Source organism: Vidua macroura, chromosome 15, assembly GCF_024509145.1.
Source record: "Vidua macroura isolate BioBank_ID:100142 chromosome 15, ASM2450914v1, whole genome shotgun sequence".
Classification (NCBI taxonomy): Eukaryota; Metazoa; Chordata; class Aves; order Passeriformes; family Viduidae; genus Vidua; species Vidua macroura.
The window spans coordinates 12,704,686-12,722,047 of record NC_071585.1 but is presented as its reverse complement, the minus strand read 5'-3'; the positions used below and the strand labels follow the sequence as shown (position 1 = coordinate 12,722,047).

The following is a 17,362-nucleotide window of genomic DNA, read 5'->3' as shown; positions in this document are numbered from 1 at the left end:
AAAAGAAGAAAGAACAGGCAGAGCATGTTAAAGGATTTGGCTTGTCATAATTCTTCTCACACGATCCTGTTGCTTTGATTATGCTTAACAATTTTAATTAAGCAGCATGTCAAGCAAGAATATTAAATCTAGCCTCCAAGCATGTTTGCCAGCAGCAAGTGAGAGCCTAAGCATTATGAAGAGTAATTTCTGGAGATAAACAATGCCAGGAAGCCTCCTGGGAAGGGGCATGTAAATTACTGAGTTTTATATCCTGCTAAGCTGGGAGATTCCCATCAGGAGGTTTGTTGCTCTAGAGAGCTGATCGCTGGTGTGGACGTCACCAGTGGTGAGAACGAACAGAGGTGGTTACTTCCCAAAGGAGATTCAAAGGCTTGTGTGAAATGAGCTCACTTGTCCCAGTCCACACCCCAGCAGCCAGGAATGGGAGGCACATTGTGTTCCCCTATAAAACACAGGGTTTATCCTTCTCTGTGAAGCTTCTGTGGGTCTGTTCTCCCTCCATATGGGGTGGAAGTATTTTGGAGATGGCTCAGATGCCAATGATTTCTTTTGTCCTGGCCAGATACTCTACACTGGGAGAGTCTCTGAAGATGCCGGGCCGGGTCTTTTAATTTTGAAAATATCAGCGACCGACCCCGACGTCGGCAGCAATGCCCAGATAACCTACAGCCTGCACGGCCCCGGCGCGGAGGAGTTCCGGCTGGGCCCACACACAGGTGAGAGCAGGGCTGCTTTTATCCTCTTCCTCAGCCACCCCTGAGAAAAGCAAGCTCCCAGCATGGCTCAACACTTACCTCCTCTTAACCAACACAAGGAGCTGTTTATTCCAGCTGTGCCAAGCTAGGAAGGAATGGGCACAGCATAGAGGAGAGAGAGTTCTACATCATCCTGTTTGCTCTGTCTGTTCTGTTAAAATGAAGAGCAGACACTATTGCTAGCAGGCAGGTCTCAAGGAGGAAAGAACAGCAAGTATTTGGCTTGAGCCAAAGACACAAGTTCTAAATCCCAAAACACCTTTTATCAGGTCTTGGGCTGTGTATTTACCCAGACTTGGTGATCGTTCTAGAGATCACTTGGGTTCATTACATTGCAGAAACCTCAGTGCAGTGGAGTTTAGAAGTACAATTTATTTATGAACAGTTTTATCCCATGATGGCATCCCTTGGATGAAGTTCAGCTGAACTTGCAGGACTGCCCATGCGAAGCCTTGCCAGAGCTCTGGCTGGCAATGATCCGAGGATAGCCCTGAGCAATGTGGTGCGGACACATCACCACTATTAGCTCAATTATTGTCTCCCACGGTTCATCCAGGAAAACAGCTGAACTTCTCTGAGGTCTTGCAGGCTGCAGCTGTGATTGCTGGAGACACGACCACCTCCTGTTCTTTCCCACAGGGGAGCTGACCACATCTGCACCCCTGGACCGTGAGCAGAAGCCCACGTACCACCTCGTAGCCAAAGCCACTGACGGCGGGGGCCGTTCGTGCCAGGCTGACGTGACGCTGATCATTGAGGACACCAATGACAACGCACCAAGGTTCTTCCCCAGCCACTGCGCCGTGGCTGTCTTCGATAACACCACAACTAAGACACCCATCGCTGTGGTTGCTGCCAGGGACCTTGATGAAGGTGAGTCAGAATGGGATTTATGTGTTAGTAGAGTTCATCTTTCATTCTGAACAGAAGCCTTTGAAACCTAGGGAAGTGCTACAGCAATGGGCTTAGATGATTGAATCTTGGCGAAGATGTGCCTGAATCTCATCGCTGACATGTTCTTGACTACTGGGCTGGCATCAGCATTTTTGTGACCCTGTTGGGAGCGCAGTATCTGTAGAAACATGCAGGCCTTCTTTGAGAATGTGCTCAGTAACTGTAGCTGTGATACACAGCACAAACTGTGACACAGAGATCCAGACTGGACGGAAACTTGTTCAAAGGTGGGGACTGAGAATGAGTGTAATAAAGGATAAAAACAGTTTTAGATATGGCTGGGGTAGGTAATATGGATGGAGAGGTCCTCCTGACGATACACAGATTCTCAGAAGTATAGGTAAGGCTCCTAAGAAAGGAACTTCCAATAAACCTCTCCAGCAGAGGCTGAATTTAGAGAAGAAAGATCATATCTATCTTCTTTGGAAGTAGATATGAAGAGAAATTACATTTGAAAGCAAGGCAATTAAAAATGAGGAACACTAGTAAATGCAGACAGCTGACACTGGTGGATAATGGTGAGGGCTGGCTAGATGACTGAACCTGCAGATGGGCAGGGGCACACTTGATGTTGGTATGATGTTCATACAGCCTCTCTTTTCCCTGGGAATTGAAGGTCATTCTGTTCATATAGTCCTAATGCATTATAAATAAATAAACAAACCCAGCAGCATCCCTACCCATGAATTACTGCAGCCTGTCTGTTCCCCTTCCAGGTCTCAACGCTGAGGTGGTCTATTCTCTGTCTGACTCTGCCAATGGACACTTTTCAATTGAGGAAACCACAGGGGTGATCCGCCTGGAAAAGCCTCTGAAGGATTCCCAGCACTCAGCCTTTGAGCTGACCGTCTGTGCCACCGACCGGGGCACCCCGCAGCCCCTCTCTTCCCTCGGCACTGTCACTGTCTCTGTTGTGGATCTCAATGAATACCTGCCTGTTTTCCTGGCCCCTGAATATGTGGCCATGGTGAAGGAAGATGTGGCTGTTGGTACCGAGGTCCTCAACTTGTCAGTCCTGACAAGGGACAATGCAGAAAACACAGAGATCAAGTATGAGATTGTGAACGGCAATGACCATGGGAAATTTCAGCTCAACTCAAACACAGGTAAAATGATCTTGTGCCCGAGCAGGTCCAGGATGATCCAACATCAAAGGTTTCTTTGTGTGCATCTTCTCTGCTTCTTGCCCATTTGGCTCCCACTTCTGCTTACCTCTGTCTTTACCCAGCACAAGGGTAGGGAATACAGTCTTCTTTTCTACATCAGATTTTGCCATACCAAGCCATTCAAGGAGTGATCCAAATCTTACTGAAATTAATGGAAAGATGCCTTCTCTGTGTCTGAGACCTGAGACGGGCCCATGTGAATGAGGGATGTGTGGAGAACAGGATGAGGAAATTTTCCCACTTCAAAATTCAGGAGAAAGTGTTTTCATTTAAAAAGTCTCTCCATCAAGATCCCACAAGGAACCTATAGCCCAGGGTAACGGGCAGCTTTATTGAGTAGCATTCAGTGAACGTGAATAATACACCCTTGCCTTGGGCAGGTATTGAGCCATGATTACCGGCCAAATAAGGCCCTATTCTGTTGGCACAGCGATGTGATAAGAGCTGTTATCAGAAGGCCGGTGTTAACGAGGAGCCCTTGGCTGCGTCAGCAATGGCCTTCTGCCCTCGGCTGTAACATCCTCATCAATGGCTCCTCAGCCTCTCTGGTCACAAGGCTCTTGCTAATTCTTCCACATCAAGGAGGTCAAAGTTAGGTCAACTACACTGTTTCAGCTGGCAGTTTGGTAGTTGCCTTGGCATATCTGCAGTATTCCAAGAAATCTCATGTGCCATTCATTTGAAGTATTTTCTGTCCTTTCCTCCCCATCTGCCAACGTAGGTGCCTTATACATCAATGGGAGCCTGGACTTTGAAGCGAGTCACGAGTATTACCTGTCCATTGAGGGCACGAGGAAGGGCTCAGCCTCCCTCAGCGATGTGACCATGGTGGTGATCAACATAACTGACATTAATGACCATGCACCGGAGTTCATCCAAGATCCCTACTTCACTGACATTCGGGAGGATGCTGCCATTGGAGAGATCATCCTCACGGTATGACTGAACCAGGCCAGCTGTCTTTACCTCTTCTTTATTGTGCTATGCAATATTCACTCCTCTTGGGCACTTTTCTTTTCCTTGGACACAGCGACCTCAGTGGGCTTGTGAAGTTCAGCATCTAAGATTAAAGCATGACTTTAAAAAAGGATGATTGGCAGAATTCCTGAAACTCCACAGACATGGAGAACACTTTGCCTTATAAGACAGCTTTAAGTGAAAATTAAGTGTGGGCTCAGGTGCTTTGAGAACATCCCAAGAAGAAAAAATGCCTGAAAAAGGACAATGGCCTTGTGACCTGGGAAAGGCAGCGGCTCCTCTGGGCAGAATAGCAGAGTCCAAGGTGATATGGAGTTCCCTGTCCAGCCTGTTACCATCACAGGGGTGGTAAAGTCCGGAAAGGGACTAGGAGAAAGTTGAGGAAATTATGTTGTCTTGAAAAAACTATGGGACGACACTTATTTGAATTACCCTCCTTGCCCCCTCCTCATTTGAAGCAAGCTCAAACCAATACCCTTAAATGACAAAGTGGTCCCACTTCTCCATGGCACGTCCTTTTTGACCCAAGGGTCCTAGCGGAGTTTTTTTGTTTTTCTCCAAACAGGTGTCAGCTGATGACTTGGATGGGTCCATGAACAATCAGATCACATATTCCATCGTGGAAGGGAACCCGCTGGGACACTTTGCCATTCAACCCAAAAATGGGCAGATCAGCATTGCCAAGCATCTGGACAGGGAGGAGGTGAGCTCAGGAAAATGAGAATGGGCAGGCTGAAACAGATGTGTCCCAAAAGACTGAGAGAGGGCAGCTTACTCAGCTACCACCTGTTTTCTGAATTATTTACTCATAATATTGTAGGTAGAAGACAAGGCATTAATTTGTTTTCTAGACTCACAGATACTGCAGTAGGAGGGCTGGGCTTTAGGAAAAGCAGTATAGAATCTTAGAATGGTTTGGATTAAAAGGGACTTTGAGGATCATCTAGTTCCAACCCCTTCCATGGGCCGGGTCACCTTCCTCAGCTCTGAGTTTTGGTCTGCCCTACTGGTACTTCAGGCTGGCTGGATGAGAGTTAGCCCCAACAAATATTGGGAATGTTGGTTGTGGAAAGCAACATGGTTGGCTTCTGCTTCTCTGCATTAGAGCATTAGAGAAAACAGGTGTGGGGAGGAGAAAGGTCACCTGGACAATCTCTCATTCAGAAACAGCAGCAGCTTGTCTCAGCCTTCCAGAATTAGAAGCCTTTGGACAACACTCTGAGCCACATGGTAGAATTCTTGGGATATCCTGCACAGGGACAGGAGCTGGTCCTGACTGGTCCTTTCCAGCTCAGCTTATTCTGTGATTCTATGATTCTTAAACCACTGTTGACAGGTGTTTGCCCAGCTTAGTTTCATCCATCTTTGCTAAGTTGGTTCTCTTCTCTGCAACTGTTATGAGGTTGATTTAGTTTAGCAATGAGCTTTGAGTGAGATTTATGGATGGAGAGCCTTAGCCAAAGGCAAAGCTGTTGTGGCCGTGGTGCATAACTACATGTGGCCTTGGGCATTTCATCAAGCTGCAGCAGAATAAAATTTCAATGTGAAAAAGCCACCATTCTGCCATTTCTCCAAGTAATCCTGCACTACAAATCCCCCAGATCCCCAGTTATGCGCTGACAGTTCGAGCCACGGACAACGGCCACCCTGCTCAGTTCAGTGATGTCCCTGTGCACATCCACGTGTCTGATGTCAATGACAATCCTCCTCGCTTCTTCCAGCTCAACTACAGTGTGGTGGTGCAGGTAAGCCAGGAGACAGTTTGCTCTCTCCCAATCCCTCTCTTTGCACTAAGGAACTCACTCCTAGGCTGCTGTTGGAGCAAAGTGGGGAGACAGTGATGAATCACCTTGCTGCTTTGTGCTCTCTGTCTTCTAGGGCAGGGGTGGGATTTGTTTTCCTGTTCCTGATCCAGCAGCTCCTGGGGCATTGTAGGTTCCCCTGGGACATTTCTCTTTGCTTACCTTCCTCCAATAGCATCTTTCCCCATTTCAGGAGAATGCTCCTGTGGGGACAAGTGTCCTGGAGCTGATTATGAGCGACAGAGACTCTCCAGAAAATGGACCACCATACTCGTTCCAGATCACCCAGGGCAATGATGGGAAAGCCTTCGAAGTCACCCAAAATGGTCTGCTGGTGACATCGTCTGTCCTGAGCAGAAGAATGAAAGAACAATACCTATTGCAAGTCCAGGTAGAGCCTGTGTTACTGTCCTGGTGTCTGAATTCCCCTAGCTAGCTTAAGTAGCAATAAAATGTGATTACCATGGCTCAGCTGAATGAAAACATCTCTGGCTTTGAAGAAATCCAATCCAGGCACAAATTTTGCAGCTTGGAGCCAGCTCCAGAGCTCAATTCTCCACACAGTCTGCCCACAAGAAGCAGGGGGCCAGCTTCTGTGTTGATAAAATCAGATAATATGATCATGAACAATACTCTGTCAGCAGTTTCCTTAGACAGATGCTTTCCCCATAATCATTCTAGTGAATTCCAATTTAAAGTGAGACCTGGATCTGGTCCTACAAGCTTTCTCTAATTATCCTTGTCATTTAAGAAGTGGTTTCAGTTCCTCTTCAAAAAGGATTTCTATTGTTGCAGAATGAATTCATTATTTTTCAATGTTATCAGTAGGGATAGTCCATTACAAACAAAAGGATAATAACATGTAAAGTGCATACTTCTTCAGTAATGGCAGTTGCTGTAAAAGCTGGGTACTATTATATTACAAACCTCAACCTCTAACTGCTTAGCATTATGGAAAAATTTATCCCATAATCTGATTATTCACATTTTTCTGTTTGAGGTTCCTTGACTCAGTGCTAGACAGACATTGTCAGAGGTGGGACAGGGGCTTAAACAGCCTGGAAGGTGAGCGAATGTGTTGATGTGCGTAACTGCTTTACATCTCTCTACACTCAGTTATGCATGGAACCACAAAGACTGGCAACATCACAAAAAATTATTAACCCTCAGGAATTCAGAGCCACGCAGAGGTGCCTCAGCTGCTGCTGAATGCACAGGGAAGTGAGCGTGACCCCACCCCTGTCAGAAGGCCTCAATCAGTCTCCATGCTGGAAGGGATGCTGCCCTTTCCCTAGGGCCTTCTCCAGGCAGAGCTCCAACACTGCTGCCAATTTTTCCCATTCCTTCTTCACTCCCAACCTGCTGCCTGAGAGCTTCCACTCACTGCTCCCTGAAAGACACTCTCCAGTCAGGTGAGGTGACGGTAAGTCAGCGTGTGGCTGTAACAGATCCTTCCCTTTTCCTTGCCAGGTCTCCGACAGCGGCATCCCTCCCCTCTCCTCATCTGCATTTATAAATATCCAAGTGACTGAGCAGAGCCAATACGCCCCCTCGGCCCTTCCCCTGGAAATATTCATCACCACCAACGAGGAAGCCTTCCGAGGCGGCGTTCTGGGCAAGATCCACGCCACGGACCGGGACCCCCACGACACGCTGGTGTACACTTTGGTGGCACAGGTACCCAAGGAGGGGCTCTTCTCTGTCGGGGCTGCAGATGGGAAGATCATTGCTGGGGACAAGCTCCCCCACGGCCACTACCTTCTGAACGTGACAGTCAGTGACGGAACGTTCACAGCCACCACGAGCGTCAGCGTCCACGTGTGGTGCTTCACGCAGGAGGCCTTGGACAAGGCAGTGGTGCTGCACTTCCGACACCTCTCCCCCGAGGAGTTTGTGGGGGACCACTGGCGCAACCTGCAGAGATTTCTGGGGAACATCCTTGTCACCCGGCGCCAGAACATCCACATGGCCAGCCTGCAGCCCGCAGCTGCCTCTGATGGAGTGGATCTGCTCCTGGCCGTTGGAGAGCCACACGGCTCCTTGTACGAGCCGCGGGTGCTGGCCAACAAGCTCACTGGGTCAGCTGGGGAGATGGACCAGCTGGTCGGGCTCCGGATGAAGAAAGCGATCCATGTGCCCTGCCACGGCTCAGACTGTGCCCACCGTGTCTGCAAGGAGACAATCCAGCTGGATCCAGGCATGATGTCCACGTACAGCACTGCCCGGCTCAGCGTCCTCACCCCACGGCACAGCTTGGAGCAGATCTGCTCGTGCAATGGTGAGCAATCCTTCCTGGCAGTGTCTGACCCTATAAACCTGGACACGTTGTCTTCTCCTTCAGTACACTATAGAGCACCTGGATTTTCCATGGAATTAGGTTGCCCAGTGACCAACAGTTCTGTTCACAACTTCAAAGACTTTAGAGTCTGAAAGTTTCATATAGTCTGTTTTTTAAAATGAATCTCCTGTAGCATTTAATAACAGCAACATCTGTCTCTCTGACTGGGAGAAGTCACTCATACTTAGCAGGAAGTGAAGGTCAGTGATCAAAAATTTTTATCTGTGATCTCATGTGTTGATCCTGGACCTGGCAAAGCACAGAATAACTGATAAATTTAAGGAAAGTCAAATAAAGTATATTTGTTATACTGGCTGTAGGATACTTCAAGAAATAATTGGAGGGAGCAGGGATCAGTAACACTAGGGCAGGAATGTAAGGGGATACCAGAGAATAATATAAAAACTTACTAAGGATGGAGAAATTCAAGGGTGATGTAGAGCACACTGAGGGCACCTTGAAGGACAGAAATAGTCAGGCTGATATTTCAGGGTTGCTCCACAGCTGAGTTCATAGAAGAAATACTGGGAGCTCCTGGTGGGACTGTGGGAGATGCAGTGGAGGCATCCATGGCTTGCTGTGGCTGGGACTGCTCCTGGAAAAGTTGTGGCATCAGGCTAGGAAAAGAGGCAAGGCTTGATACAGTCCATAGCCTCAAAGTGCCACAAAGATGAGACCTTTCTTTCATTCTCCTTTCAGGAACAGCTGTGAGGTTTGGAGGCCACAGCTACATTTGGTACCAGCACTCCCAGGCCGGCTCCTGGCACATGCACTTTCGCCTCAAGACCCACCAGCATCACGCAGTCGTGTTCCACGCCAACGGGACCGACCACGCCACTCTGGAGGTGGGTGTGGCAGTGCAGGGGGATTTCTCTCCAAAGCTACAAAAACTTTACTCTCTCAGGGAAGGGAATCACAGAAAGAATATGCAAAAATATGTACCCTTAGTAATTTGTGAAAGACAAGACTTGGGAAGACCAAATGAGAGCCAGGCACAGTTTGGCAATTGCTGCAACCATAACGGGAAGTCATCCTCTATACATGTAAACACATGTGTTGGTCTCTGGTGTGACTTCTGGTGAAGTGATAAGACATGCATAGCAGGTCTACATCACCTTCATTCTTGTTTCTTCATTCCTCTCTTGCAACTCACCTCTCAGGACAAAGAATTTGTCAGGTGGAATTGTCCACAAACCAGTTTGTTTCTGCTTTAGCAAGGGGCAAACTTTCTCCCATAGCTCAAATTAAAGGTCCTTTACAATAATAGACAGAAAAGACAGAACAGGAATCCTAAATTATATTTTTCACACATGCACCCCTCTTTTCAACCACTTTCTTCAGATGGTTTAACTATTTTAGACACCTGCAGAGACAGGAATATTTAATTCTGATCACTCTCCTCCCTTCGACTGAACACTGAACTTACCAAAGCATTCAAAGATCATCTCCCTCTTCCACTTCGGCAACAGAAGGAAAGCAGCAGTTGACTAAAGAATAGTGTTTTTATATATTCCTCATCCACTGAATTCAGACTAACTGGAGACTAAGATCACAGGACATGCTTATCAGCTTACAGAGATTTGTCCTTGAGACTGATCACATTGAGATCTACACACTACAACCTACCTGGAAGTGTTCATCCTGTCCTTGGATTTCCCCACCCCTTCTCGTGGTTTCACAACCCCATCTACCTGTTGTTCCATCTTTCTACAGTTACAAAAGACCCACACAGACAGGGAGTTGCACAGCAGCCAACCCCCACACACATGCCTTTTGCACACATTTCAAGCTCCTGCTGCCACAGCCATCACTCCTGAAGAGCAGGAGCAGAGAAATATCATCCATGTGTCATGTACCCATCTCTGAGAGTGACTTCAGCCTGAACTGTAAAGGGCCAGTGAGAAGAACTTCTCATGAAAGGTCTCAAGCTTTCTACCTCATCTCTGGGAAAGAGAGTCACCAAAGAGCTCATCAGAAGAAATCCAGCACTTTAGGTGGTGCTCAGGAAGGACAAGATGGCAAGAAACTCCACTGATCCAGGCCAGCACAGGGAGTCAAGGGAGAAAAGGCTCATTATTGGTGGAGCTCAGTGAGCCCATGATCTCCTGTGCCCAAGCTTGTCTCCACAATCATTTCAATAGGAAACATTCATAAAACCTCCTCCATAAAAGTCCCTGTGAATTGCTTATTTCACAACTCACTTTATTAGCAATATCTTAAGGATAAAAAGGTTTCTAAACCACCTGGCCTGATAAAAAAGAAGGAATCCCTCAAGATTTTAAACTTTGTAGACTGAGGTACTCCAGATACGAGCCAAAGCCTTGAAAGGACCATAAGTGATGGTTTGTAGATTTGATGAAGAGGATGCGCTCTCCCAAGAGCGTGTATATCATCACTATTCCAGTCTCTAAGCTCTCCTGATGTTCAGAAATAGGTTGCAGGAAGAGGATGGCAGACCAGGAAAGCTGGGAAAGGCTTGGCAGTGTGTCAGTTCTTGCTCCAGGGAATTGAGTTCTCAGCTGTCTCCCAGCCCCAGAAATTGATAAGCCAAATCTACAGACCCATCTGAAGAGAAATCATGTTCCTGCAGATGAAGTGAAGTGACAGAGTTCTCTGGTGTGCTTGCCAATTGTGCAAAGGGATTTACACACGTGTTGCCCTCAGGCCCTTCCATGGTATATGCCAGCTGCTTCTTGTTCTTTCTTCCTTCAGCATTTGCTCTCTCCTCCCACTGGTATTTATTTATACCATGGGCTTCTCTAAGAGTTAACTGTTGTCCTGCTCTGCTCCAGAGTAGCCCCTTCATATTGTGTGTGGGTTTCTCTAGAGTCAGTGTAGCCCATAATCATTCCTGCTTTTCTAACCCCTTCCAAGAATCAAACCCTCCTTGCTGTCTCTAATATCCCCCATGGACATCTCTCCTGCCTGGGACGAATTGCTTGATGTTACATAGCAGGCTCTGCAGGTTTCCCACCAGCCCTTCATTCCATCTCTTTTCTCCTTTTCCATAGGCTCTTGGCTTCTGTGAGAGAGGTGTTTTATCAACAAAGCACTGGGGAGATAAATGTGAAAAGGGGTTTAACCCTGATTTCTCTATGAAACAACACAGCTAACTTTTCCTTTCTCCGTCCTATATGACTTTTAAAGATGAATCTTGGGCCAGAAATAGGAATTTCTGACGTCCCAGTTTACTGCAGAGGATGTTGGTGTGGTTCACTTTTAGCAGCTCAATACCTTGCCTCTCTCCAGTCTGGTGGAGATCAAGGATTGGATTGCAGCACGTATCAGTAACTTTGGCCTGGTTTTCCAGCATGGGTACAACAGTAATTCCTTTCTCTGCCTCCCAAGTCCTCCTTTTTCCTCCAGAGAAAGCTGCCAGTGCTTCTCCTCAATACGATTCTTTCACCACCCTCACCCCTGCCAAAGGGGCAACTGCTCCAGCACCTTCCCCACCACTAATGAGACAGTGAGAACAGAAGAAAAGCCACTTGGCCCAGAACAAGAGTCCATCTGTGACTGGTGATGCATTTATGGATAGTCTGAATGCCTCAGGCTCAGGAAGGTGGGAGAAAGGGCAAGCAGCTGCAGCAGTAGCTGTATGATCCCATGGCTCTGTTAAGTGCAAAGATGGGTTTCCCTCCTTGCATGCTGGTCACAGGGTGCCGGGAAGGACCACAGGTGAAATTGTGCCAGAGAGATGAAGGTGTTCTGCAAAATAAAGGAGTTGTAGTCACTTAATTGATCCAGGCATAGCTTAAAAAAGGTGAAAGGGGCTGCATTTGGTACTTCCTGGAATCAGAAAATTGGGAGTAATCTCAGCTGTCAATGTGAAGACCGGGAGAGAGGGGAACAAGCAGCAGGAGAAATGTTGAAACCTTTCATAAACAGCAGCCACCCGTGTCACAGCTACCTGTGACTTTTGTGTTTTACAGATGGTTAATGGAGTGCCTCAGCTTGGCTACAGCTGCCAGGGCAGCTCCTCTGGGAACCTCTCCTCCTCACGGTTTGTGAGCGACGGCGAGTGGCACTCGGTGTTCCTGGAGGTGAAGAACACTTCCGTCCGCCTGCTCATCGACGGCCTGGGCAACGCCTCTCTCCAGCTGCCAGGGACCTGTAGCACCTCCCAGGGCAGACGAGACCTGATTTTTGGGGGCCTCCGGCAGTCGCTGCAGTCCCAGAGAGTCACACGGGGGTTCAGGGGCTGCCTGGACGTGGTTGCAATCAATGGCAGAGAAGTGGTTCTCCTTCCAGGGAAAGGGCAATCAAAGGAAGTCTTGGAGGAGGTGGGGATAAGGCAGTGCTGCTCCCCCACCGGTGCCTGCAGCAGCAACCCTTGCCTCAACAACGGGATGTGCTCCGAAACTCACGGAGGAGGTATGTGAACATCCCACACAGAGCTGGAGGAGAGCAGTAAGCAGTGAGGGGGGGAAAGATGCAACAACTTTATTTATCCCTGTGGAGGGGCTACTCCAGAGGGGCAGCAGAGATCCTCTATCCCAGGAGACCTCAAGAGACTCAGTGCAGCAGCAGTAGAGGGTGTGAGATCATCATCCTGGCTCTCACCTGTGGACCATGGGCCCAGAGGGCAGGAAGGTGTTTCTAAGGAGTGTGCATGACATGGGAGAGCAGAGTGTTGCCAAAAACTCAAATGCATATAGAGATTCCACCCACCCCTCTGCATCCTTTTTGCTTAAGGAGCTGTTAACAAAGCTGGAGTCAGGCAAGAAGGGATCATGTGGTGATGGTATCTGGGCAGAAACAAGCCAAGATCTTGGTCTCTTCCCGCTGCAGTGAGCGGCTCCCCAGGGCTATGCAAAGGGATATGGGAAAACCGTAAGCTCAAATCCAGGAGTCCCAGGCTAACATGGAGTGCACACACCCCAAAGAGGTTTGAGGTTTGCCCTAGGCAGTGTCCCTGCTGCCCTGTTCCTGCCATCAGAGGGGCCCCTTGCAGTGAGCTGTATCACAGGGACAGGGGCTGTGAGCAGAGGAGCTGCTCCCAGTGATGTCCACCCGTGTGTCCCTGCCCTACAACTCAGTGTAGCTGCCAGCACAGCAGGGCTGCACCCCGTAACTCCCTGTCTATGAGATGGGTACTGCCTGTGCCTCGGCCCCTCTGAGGGGCAGTGGGCTGCTTCCCACGCTGCTGCGTGGGGCAGAAGCTGCTCCTGCAGCTCTTTGGGGCCCTTGCCAAAGCACACCCTGCCCGGCGAGCAAGTGAGGACAGAGGAGGCACCACCTTCTCCTGCCCTGCCCGCTGCCTCTGGGAACAAGATTCCCAGCCCTGTCGACTCAGCAGCTGCCTGGTTCAGGTGAACTTGTTTGACACCAGGTGTAAATGTACAGAACAGTTAGCCTGGCTGGCACCCACACCTCAGCCTTCAGACCCTCTGCACAGAAAACCTCTCTGGCTGGGCTGGAAGGGCCTCAAAGCCCACGAGGGGAAAACATATCTCTTCTCTAAGTCAAGGCATTCCCTGTTTTCATTTGCAGAGAGAATACAGTGGGAGGGGAAGGTGAAAAATCACTCCCTCAGCAATAACCTAATGATCATCCAGCGCCCTTCCCAAAATTTCCTTCCAGGACGAACAATTTCTCCTGCAAATGGCCCAGCTGACCAGGAAGGAGCCTGTGGGACATGGCCCCAGGCAGGACACTGCTGCAGGGAAGGGATAGCCCAAGGGATGTTTATTTGTGAGGTTACCCTGGTTCCCTGAGTGCCATGGGCACCGTCCTGGGGACCCCGGGCAGGCAGCAGGAGTTCATGCAGAGCTGTGCCCGGGGATCTCAGGCGTGGGATCACAGCACAGGCAGGGACTCGCCTGTGGGAGCGAGCCTGGGGAACCACGTGGCCATGTGAGAACACAGCTGTGGGGAGAGGACCCGGGCCAGCCCAGCACCACCCCAACCACAGCGCTCAGGACCACAAACACAAGTGAGCCCCACATCCAGGACATGTGTTTGGGCGCACACAGCCCTGTGGGCAATGTCCAGCACCTGCTGCACCAGTGTCAGCACATCCTTCTGGTACAGCCGCTGACACACATGTGGGAACAGGCCCAGGTTGTTTGCCCCGTGCTCTAAAGCAGGGTTGTTCAACTTGTGGATGAGTAGAAAGACTTTTCAAGTCCGCTGCAAGGTGGAAACTCTGAATTTCCCGCACAGCAGCACCAGCCAGGTGACGAGGAGGAGCTCAGCACAGCCAGGGACATTCCCATGCTTAGGGCTATGCTAAACAGCAGCCAAAATCACAAAGAGCAGGAGCCCCCTCCGAGTCCATGGCTGTGCTGGGTTTCTCTCTGTGAGCAGACATCTCCTGTAAGCAGGAGAAACTCGGCATGTTGAGACAGGCACTTCATACCACGAGAACTCGCAGGACCAAAGACTCCTGAGAACAACAAATTACAGGGGATTGCACTGAACAGAGTCAGAAACTGTGAATCAGCCAGCCAAGTTCCCCTTCCTTTATCCCAGATTTGTCCCTCAGCTTCTCCATGCAATAAAGCTATGCCCTGACTGCATCTCTGATCTGTGTCAGGAGAGGACCGGCTTGACTTGTTGCTCAGTCAGCCCCCTCGTGTCACTGTGTTGCCCCAGGGTTCCACCCAGCCTCCAGCAGCCACACCACGTCCTGTAATGAACCCACCAGGCTTCCAGGGATTGCCTGGGTGTCCCATAGCACCTGCTGCAGCAAATTCCTGCGCCTGGGTAGCTGTGCAAGCCCCCTGTGGGGGCCGTCAGCACCAGGCACTGCTCCTCCCTGTTCTTGCCCATTTTTCCACGTGGATATGTTCACTCTCACCCCCTCCAGGTTACACCTGCATCTGCCCCGGGCTGTTCTCTGGCGAGCACTGTGAGCTTGGGGACAGTCCCTGTGAGTCCAAGCCCTGCCTGCATGGGGGAACCTGCACCCTCTCGGCCACCGGCTACTCCTGCCACTGCCCTGACTGGTACCTGGGCGAAAGGTAAGGCCTGGGGGGGCTTTGGGACAGGTGACATCCCATGATGGGCTGAACACATGAGCCTTGCACGTTTCTGGAGCTCACCGGATCCACTCACTCTGGGATTAATTGCAAACTGCAGGCACCTGAGCATTGCAGCCGGGAGGTGTTGGAGGGCAGAGCTGAGCTGAACGGGACACAAATAACTCTGCCATCGTGTGGCCATTGCTCCTCTGAGCAGGAGGGAAGACAGAAACATCTCCTCTGCTTACAGATGCTTTGGTGCCTGGAGGTGCTGTGGGGCAGTGCAAAGTCTCTCCTTGCTGGGAGAGTCTCTCCCCACACACTGCTGCTCCCTGTGAGGCAACTCAGGAGCTGAGTTCAGCACTAATGGGAACACCTTGGCTGTGGTGGGGGCCTGGCAGCAGGGTACAGGCAGACACTGCCCTGGGTGGCAGGAGGGTGCCCTGAGGCTGGGGGAACCTTCCTGGCAGAGCTGTAAGGTGACCCCTGCTTCAGTAGCCTGAACACCCACCCTGCAAGGTGCTAAAGGGATTGCTTCTATCTGGGACCAGCTCTACAGGGTTCATGCAGAAGAAATCTCTGTCTCAGCTCGCAGCTGTGATTCATCCAATTCAAGTCCCAGCTCAAGAGAGTGGGCATTACCACCCCAGCCCAGCAGCCCCTCCAAGACCCCCACTTTGTCTCCAGCCCAGCCTGGTCAGAGATTCCCAGCGCAGGCTCAAACAGCGTCACACCCAGTTCATCCTTCTGCCTTGCCCATTTAGCCAGGATGGACACTGGTCCCGTGGATCAAGGCAAAGGCAGAAATTATCTGTTCAGCTCTTGGAATTAGAGCCTGTAGCTGAGCATTAGGTGGCAGTGTAATACCTGACATCAGCCAGAGCCTGTGGCTGCGTGTTGCACATACCAGCTCACACATCCTAAATCACTGACTGCAACAAGAGCAGTGCCAACCTCACAGAGTTTGTTCAGTAATGAGAACAAAAAAAGGGAAGGAAAGCCACTAAAGCACTGCATATTCCCCCCAGCATGGGGAGGTCATTGCTGTTGGAAGGAAAGGTCCTCTGTACTGCTAGCAAACGTTTAGATTGTGTGTGGGGTGGAGCAGGACAGAGAATAAGAAATTCCATTGCAGTTCTGCAAATGCTCCATAAAATGTCAAAAAGCCTCTCCAGCAAGGGTATCCATTCACCACGTCACAGGATAGTCTTTTCCCAAATGTTTGCTGCAACCTGCAGACATCCACAGACCAACCAGAGGCTCCACAGAGTTTGGAGGACATGGGAGGCTTCATAAGAGGTTAACACACCTCACACTGACCCTGGGCTTCCTAATTTAACAGGATGGGAGCATCTCTCTATGCAGTGTTAGCCCTAGGATTCCAAACACTCCTCTGAGGCAGAAAGCCCTCCATTTTAATTTGGGTGTACGGCTGAAAAATAGGGCCACCCTGTAAAACATGGTCTCTCGAAAAGCATCATTTTATACTCAAGGATCCTCTGCCAGGATAAGCAGGTAGCAAAATACAGCAAGGGAGGGAGAGCAGACCAGGATAGAGCATCCTTGGGTGGTGTAAGCCAGAGCCCGACCAGGATGAGGCAGTTCTGGTGCATCCCAAACTGACAGGGGTTGTCTCCATCCCTTTCTCCCCACAGGTGTGAGAAGCTGGCAGAGGAGTGCCAAGACAACCCGTGCCGCAACGCCGGGCGCTGCGTCAGCAGCCAGGGCTCCGTGCACTGCATCTGCCCGTCGGATTACCAGGGGGACTACTGCACCCAGCCCATCATCACCCCCGCCATCGTGCCCACGCAGTGGGCGCTGGGCCCCGAGGAGATCGCGGAGATCGCGGCCGGCGTGCTGGGGGCGGCCATCCTGGCCGCGGCCTTCGTGCTCGTCCGCAAGCGCTGCCGCCACCGCGCCAAGGCGCACAAGCCGGTGGCCCGTGAGGACCCCGACCTGCTCTCCAAGAGCGAGTTCTCCAAGAGCGTGGGCGTGGGCACCCAGCCCGTGCCCCCCATCGAGCTCAACATCCTCAGCGACACGCCGCACAACAACCTGGACCGGGCCACGCCGGAGCAGCGCAAAGCCACCGGCACCCCTGAATTCGTCACCTTCAACTCGGCCAACGCCCCGAAGCACCGGGGCACCATCGTGTGCAGCGTGGCACCCAACCTGCCCCCCGTTGCACCCCCGTCCAACTCTGACAATGAGTCCTTCATCAAGTGCACCTGGGCCAGGGAGGAGATGGGTCAGTAGCCACAGCTTGTTCTTGCTCTTACACATCCCTCTTTCCCTTGAGAAGTGGATCTGAGGTTTGCAAACATGAGGGACAAATGGTTGTTGGCTAAAGCAAAGCAAAGTAGGGGCAAATGCTTCCCCAGCCCTGCTATAGGGCCTTCAC

General features: G+C 50.4%; 1 protein-coding gene across 1 annotated transcript in view; it reads left to right on the top strand.

Moving 5' to 3' along the window:
- FAT2 (FAT atypical cadherin 2) overlaps positions 1-17,362 on the top strand; it is a 56,133-nt gene that overhangs the window by 36,552 nt on the left and 2,219 nt on the right. Inside the window, exons 12-23 of the mRNA XM_053991321.1 lie at positions 566-719; positions 1,398-1,631; positions 2,429-2,818; positions 3,600-3,814; positions 4,422-4,559; positions 5,458-5,601; positions 5,852-6,049; positions 7,129-7,936; positions 8,696-8,841; positions 11,929-12,370; positions 14,808-14,961; positions 16,617-17,209. Of these exons, the coding sequence (XP_053847296.1) occupies positions 566-719; positions 1,398-1,631; positions 2,429-2,818; positions 3,600-3,814; positions 4,422-4,559; positions 5,458-5,601; positions 5,852-6,049; positions 7,129-7,936; positions 8,696-8,841; positions 11,929-12,370; positions 14,808-14,961; positions 16,617-17,209 (3,616 nt within the window). The remainder of the gene's footprint in view (positions 1-565; positions 720-1,397; positions 1,632-2,428; positions 2,819-3,599; positions 3,815-4,421; positions 4,560-5,457; positions 5,602-5,851; positions 6,050-7,128; positions 7,937-8,695; positions 8,842-11,928; positions 12,371-14,807; positions 14,962-16,616; positions 17,210-17,362) is intronic.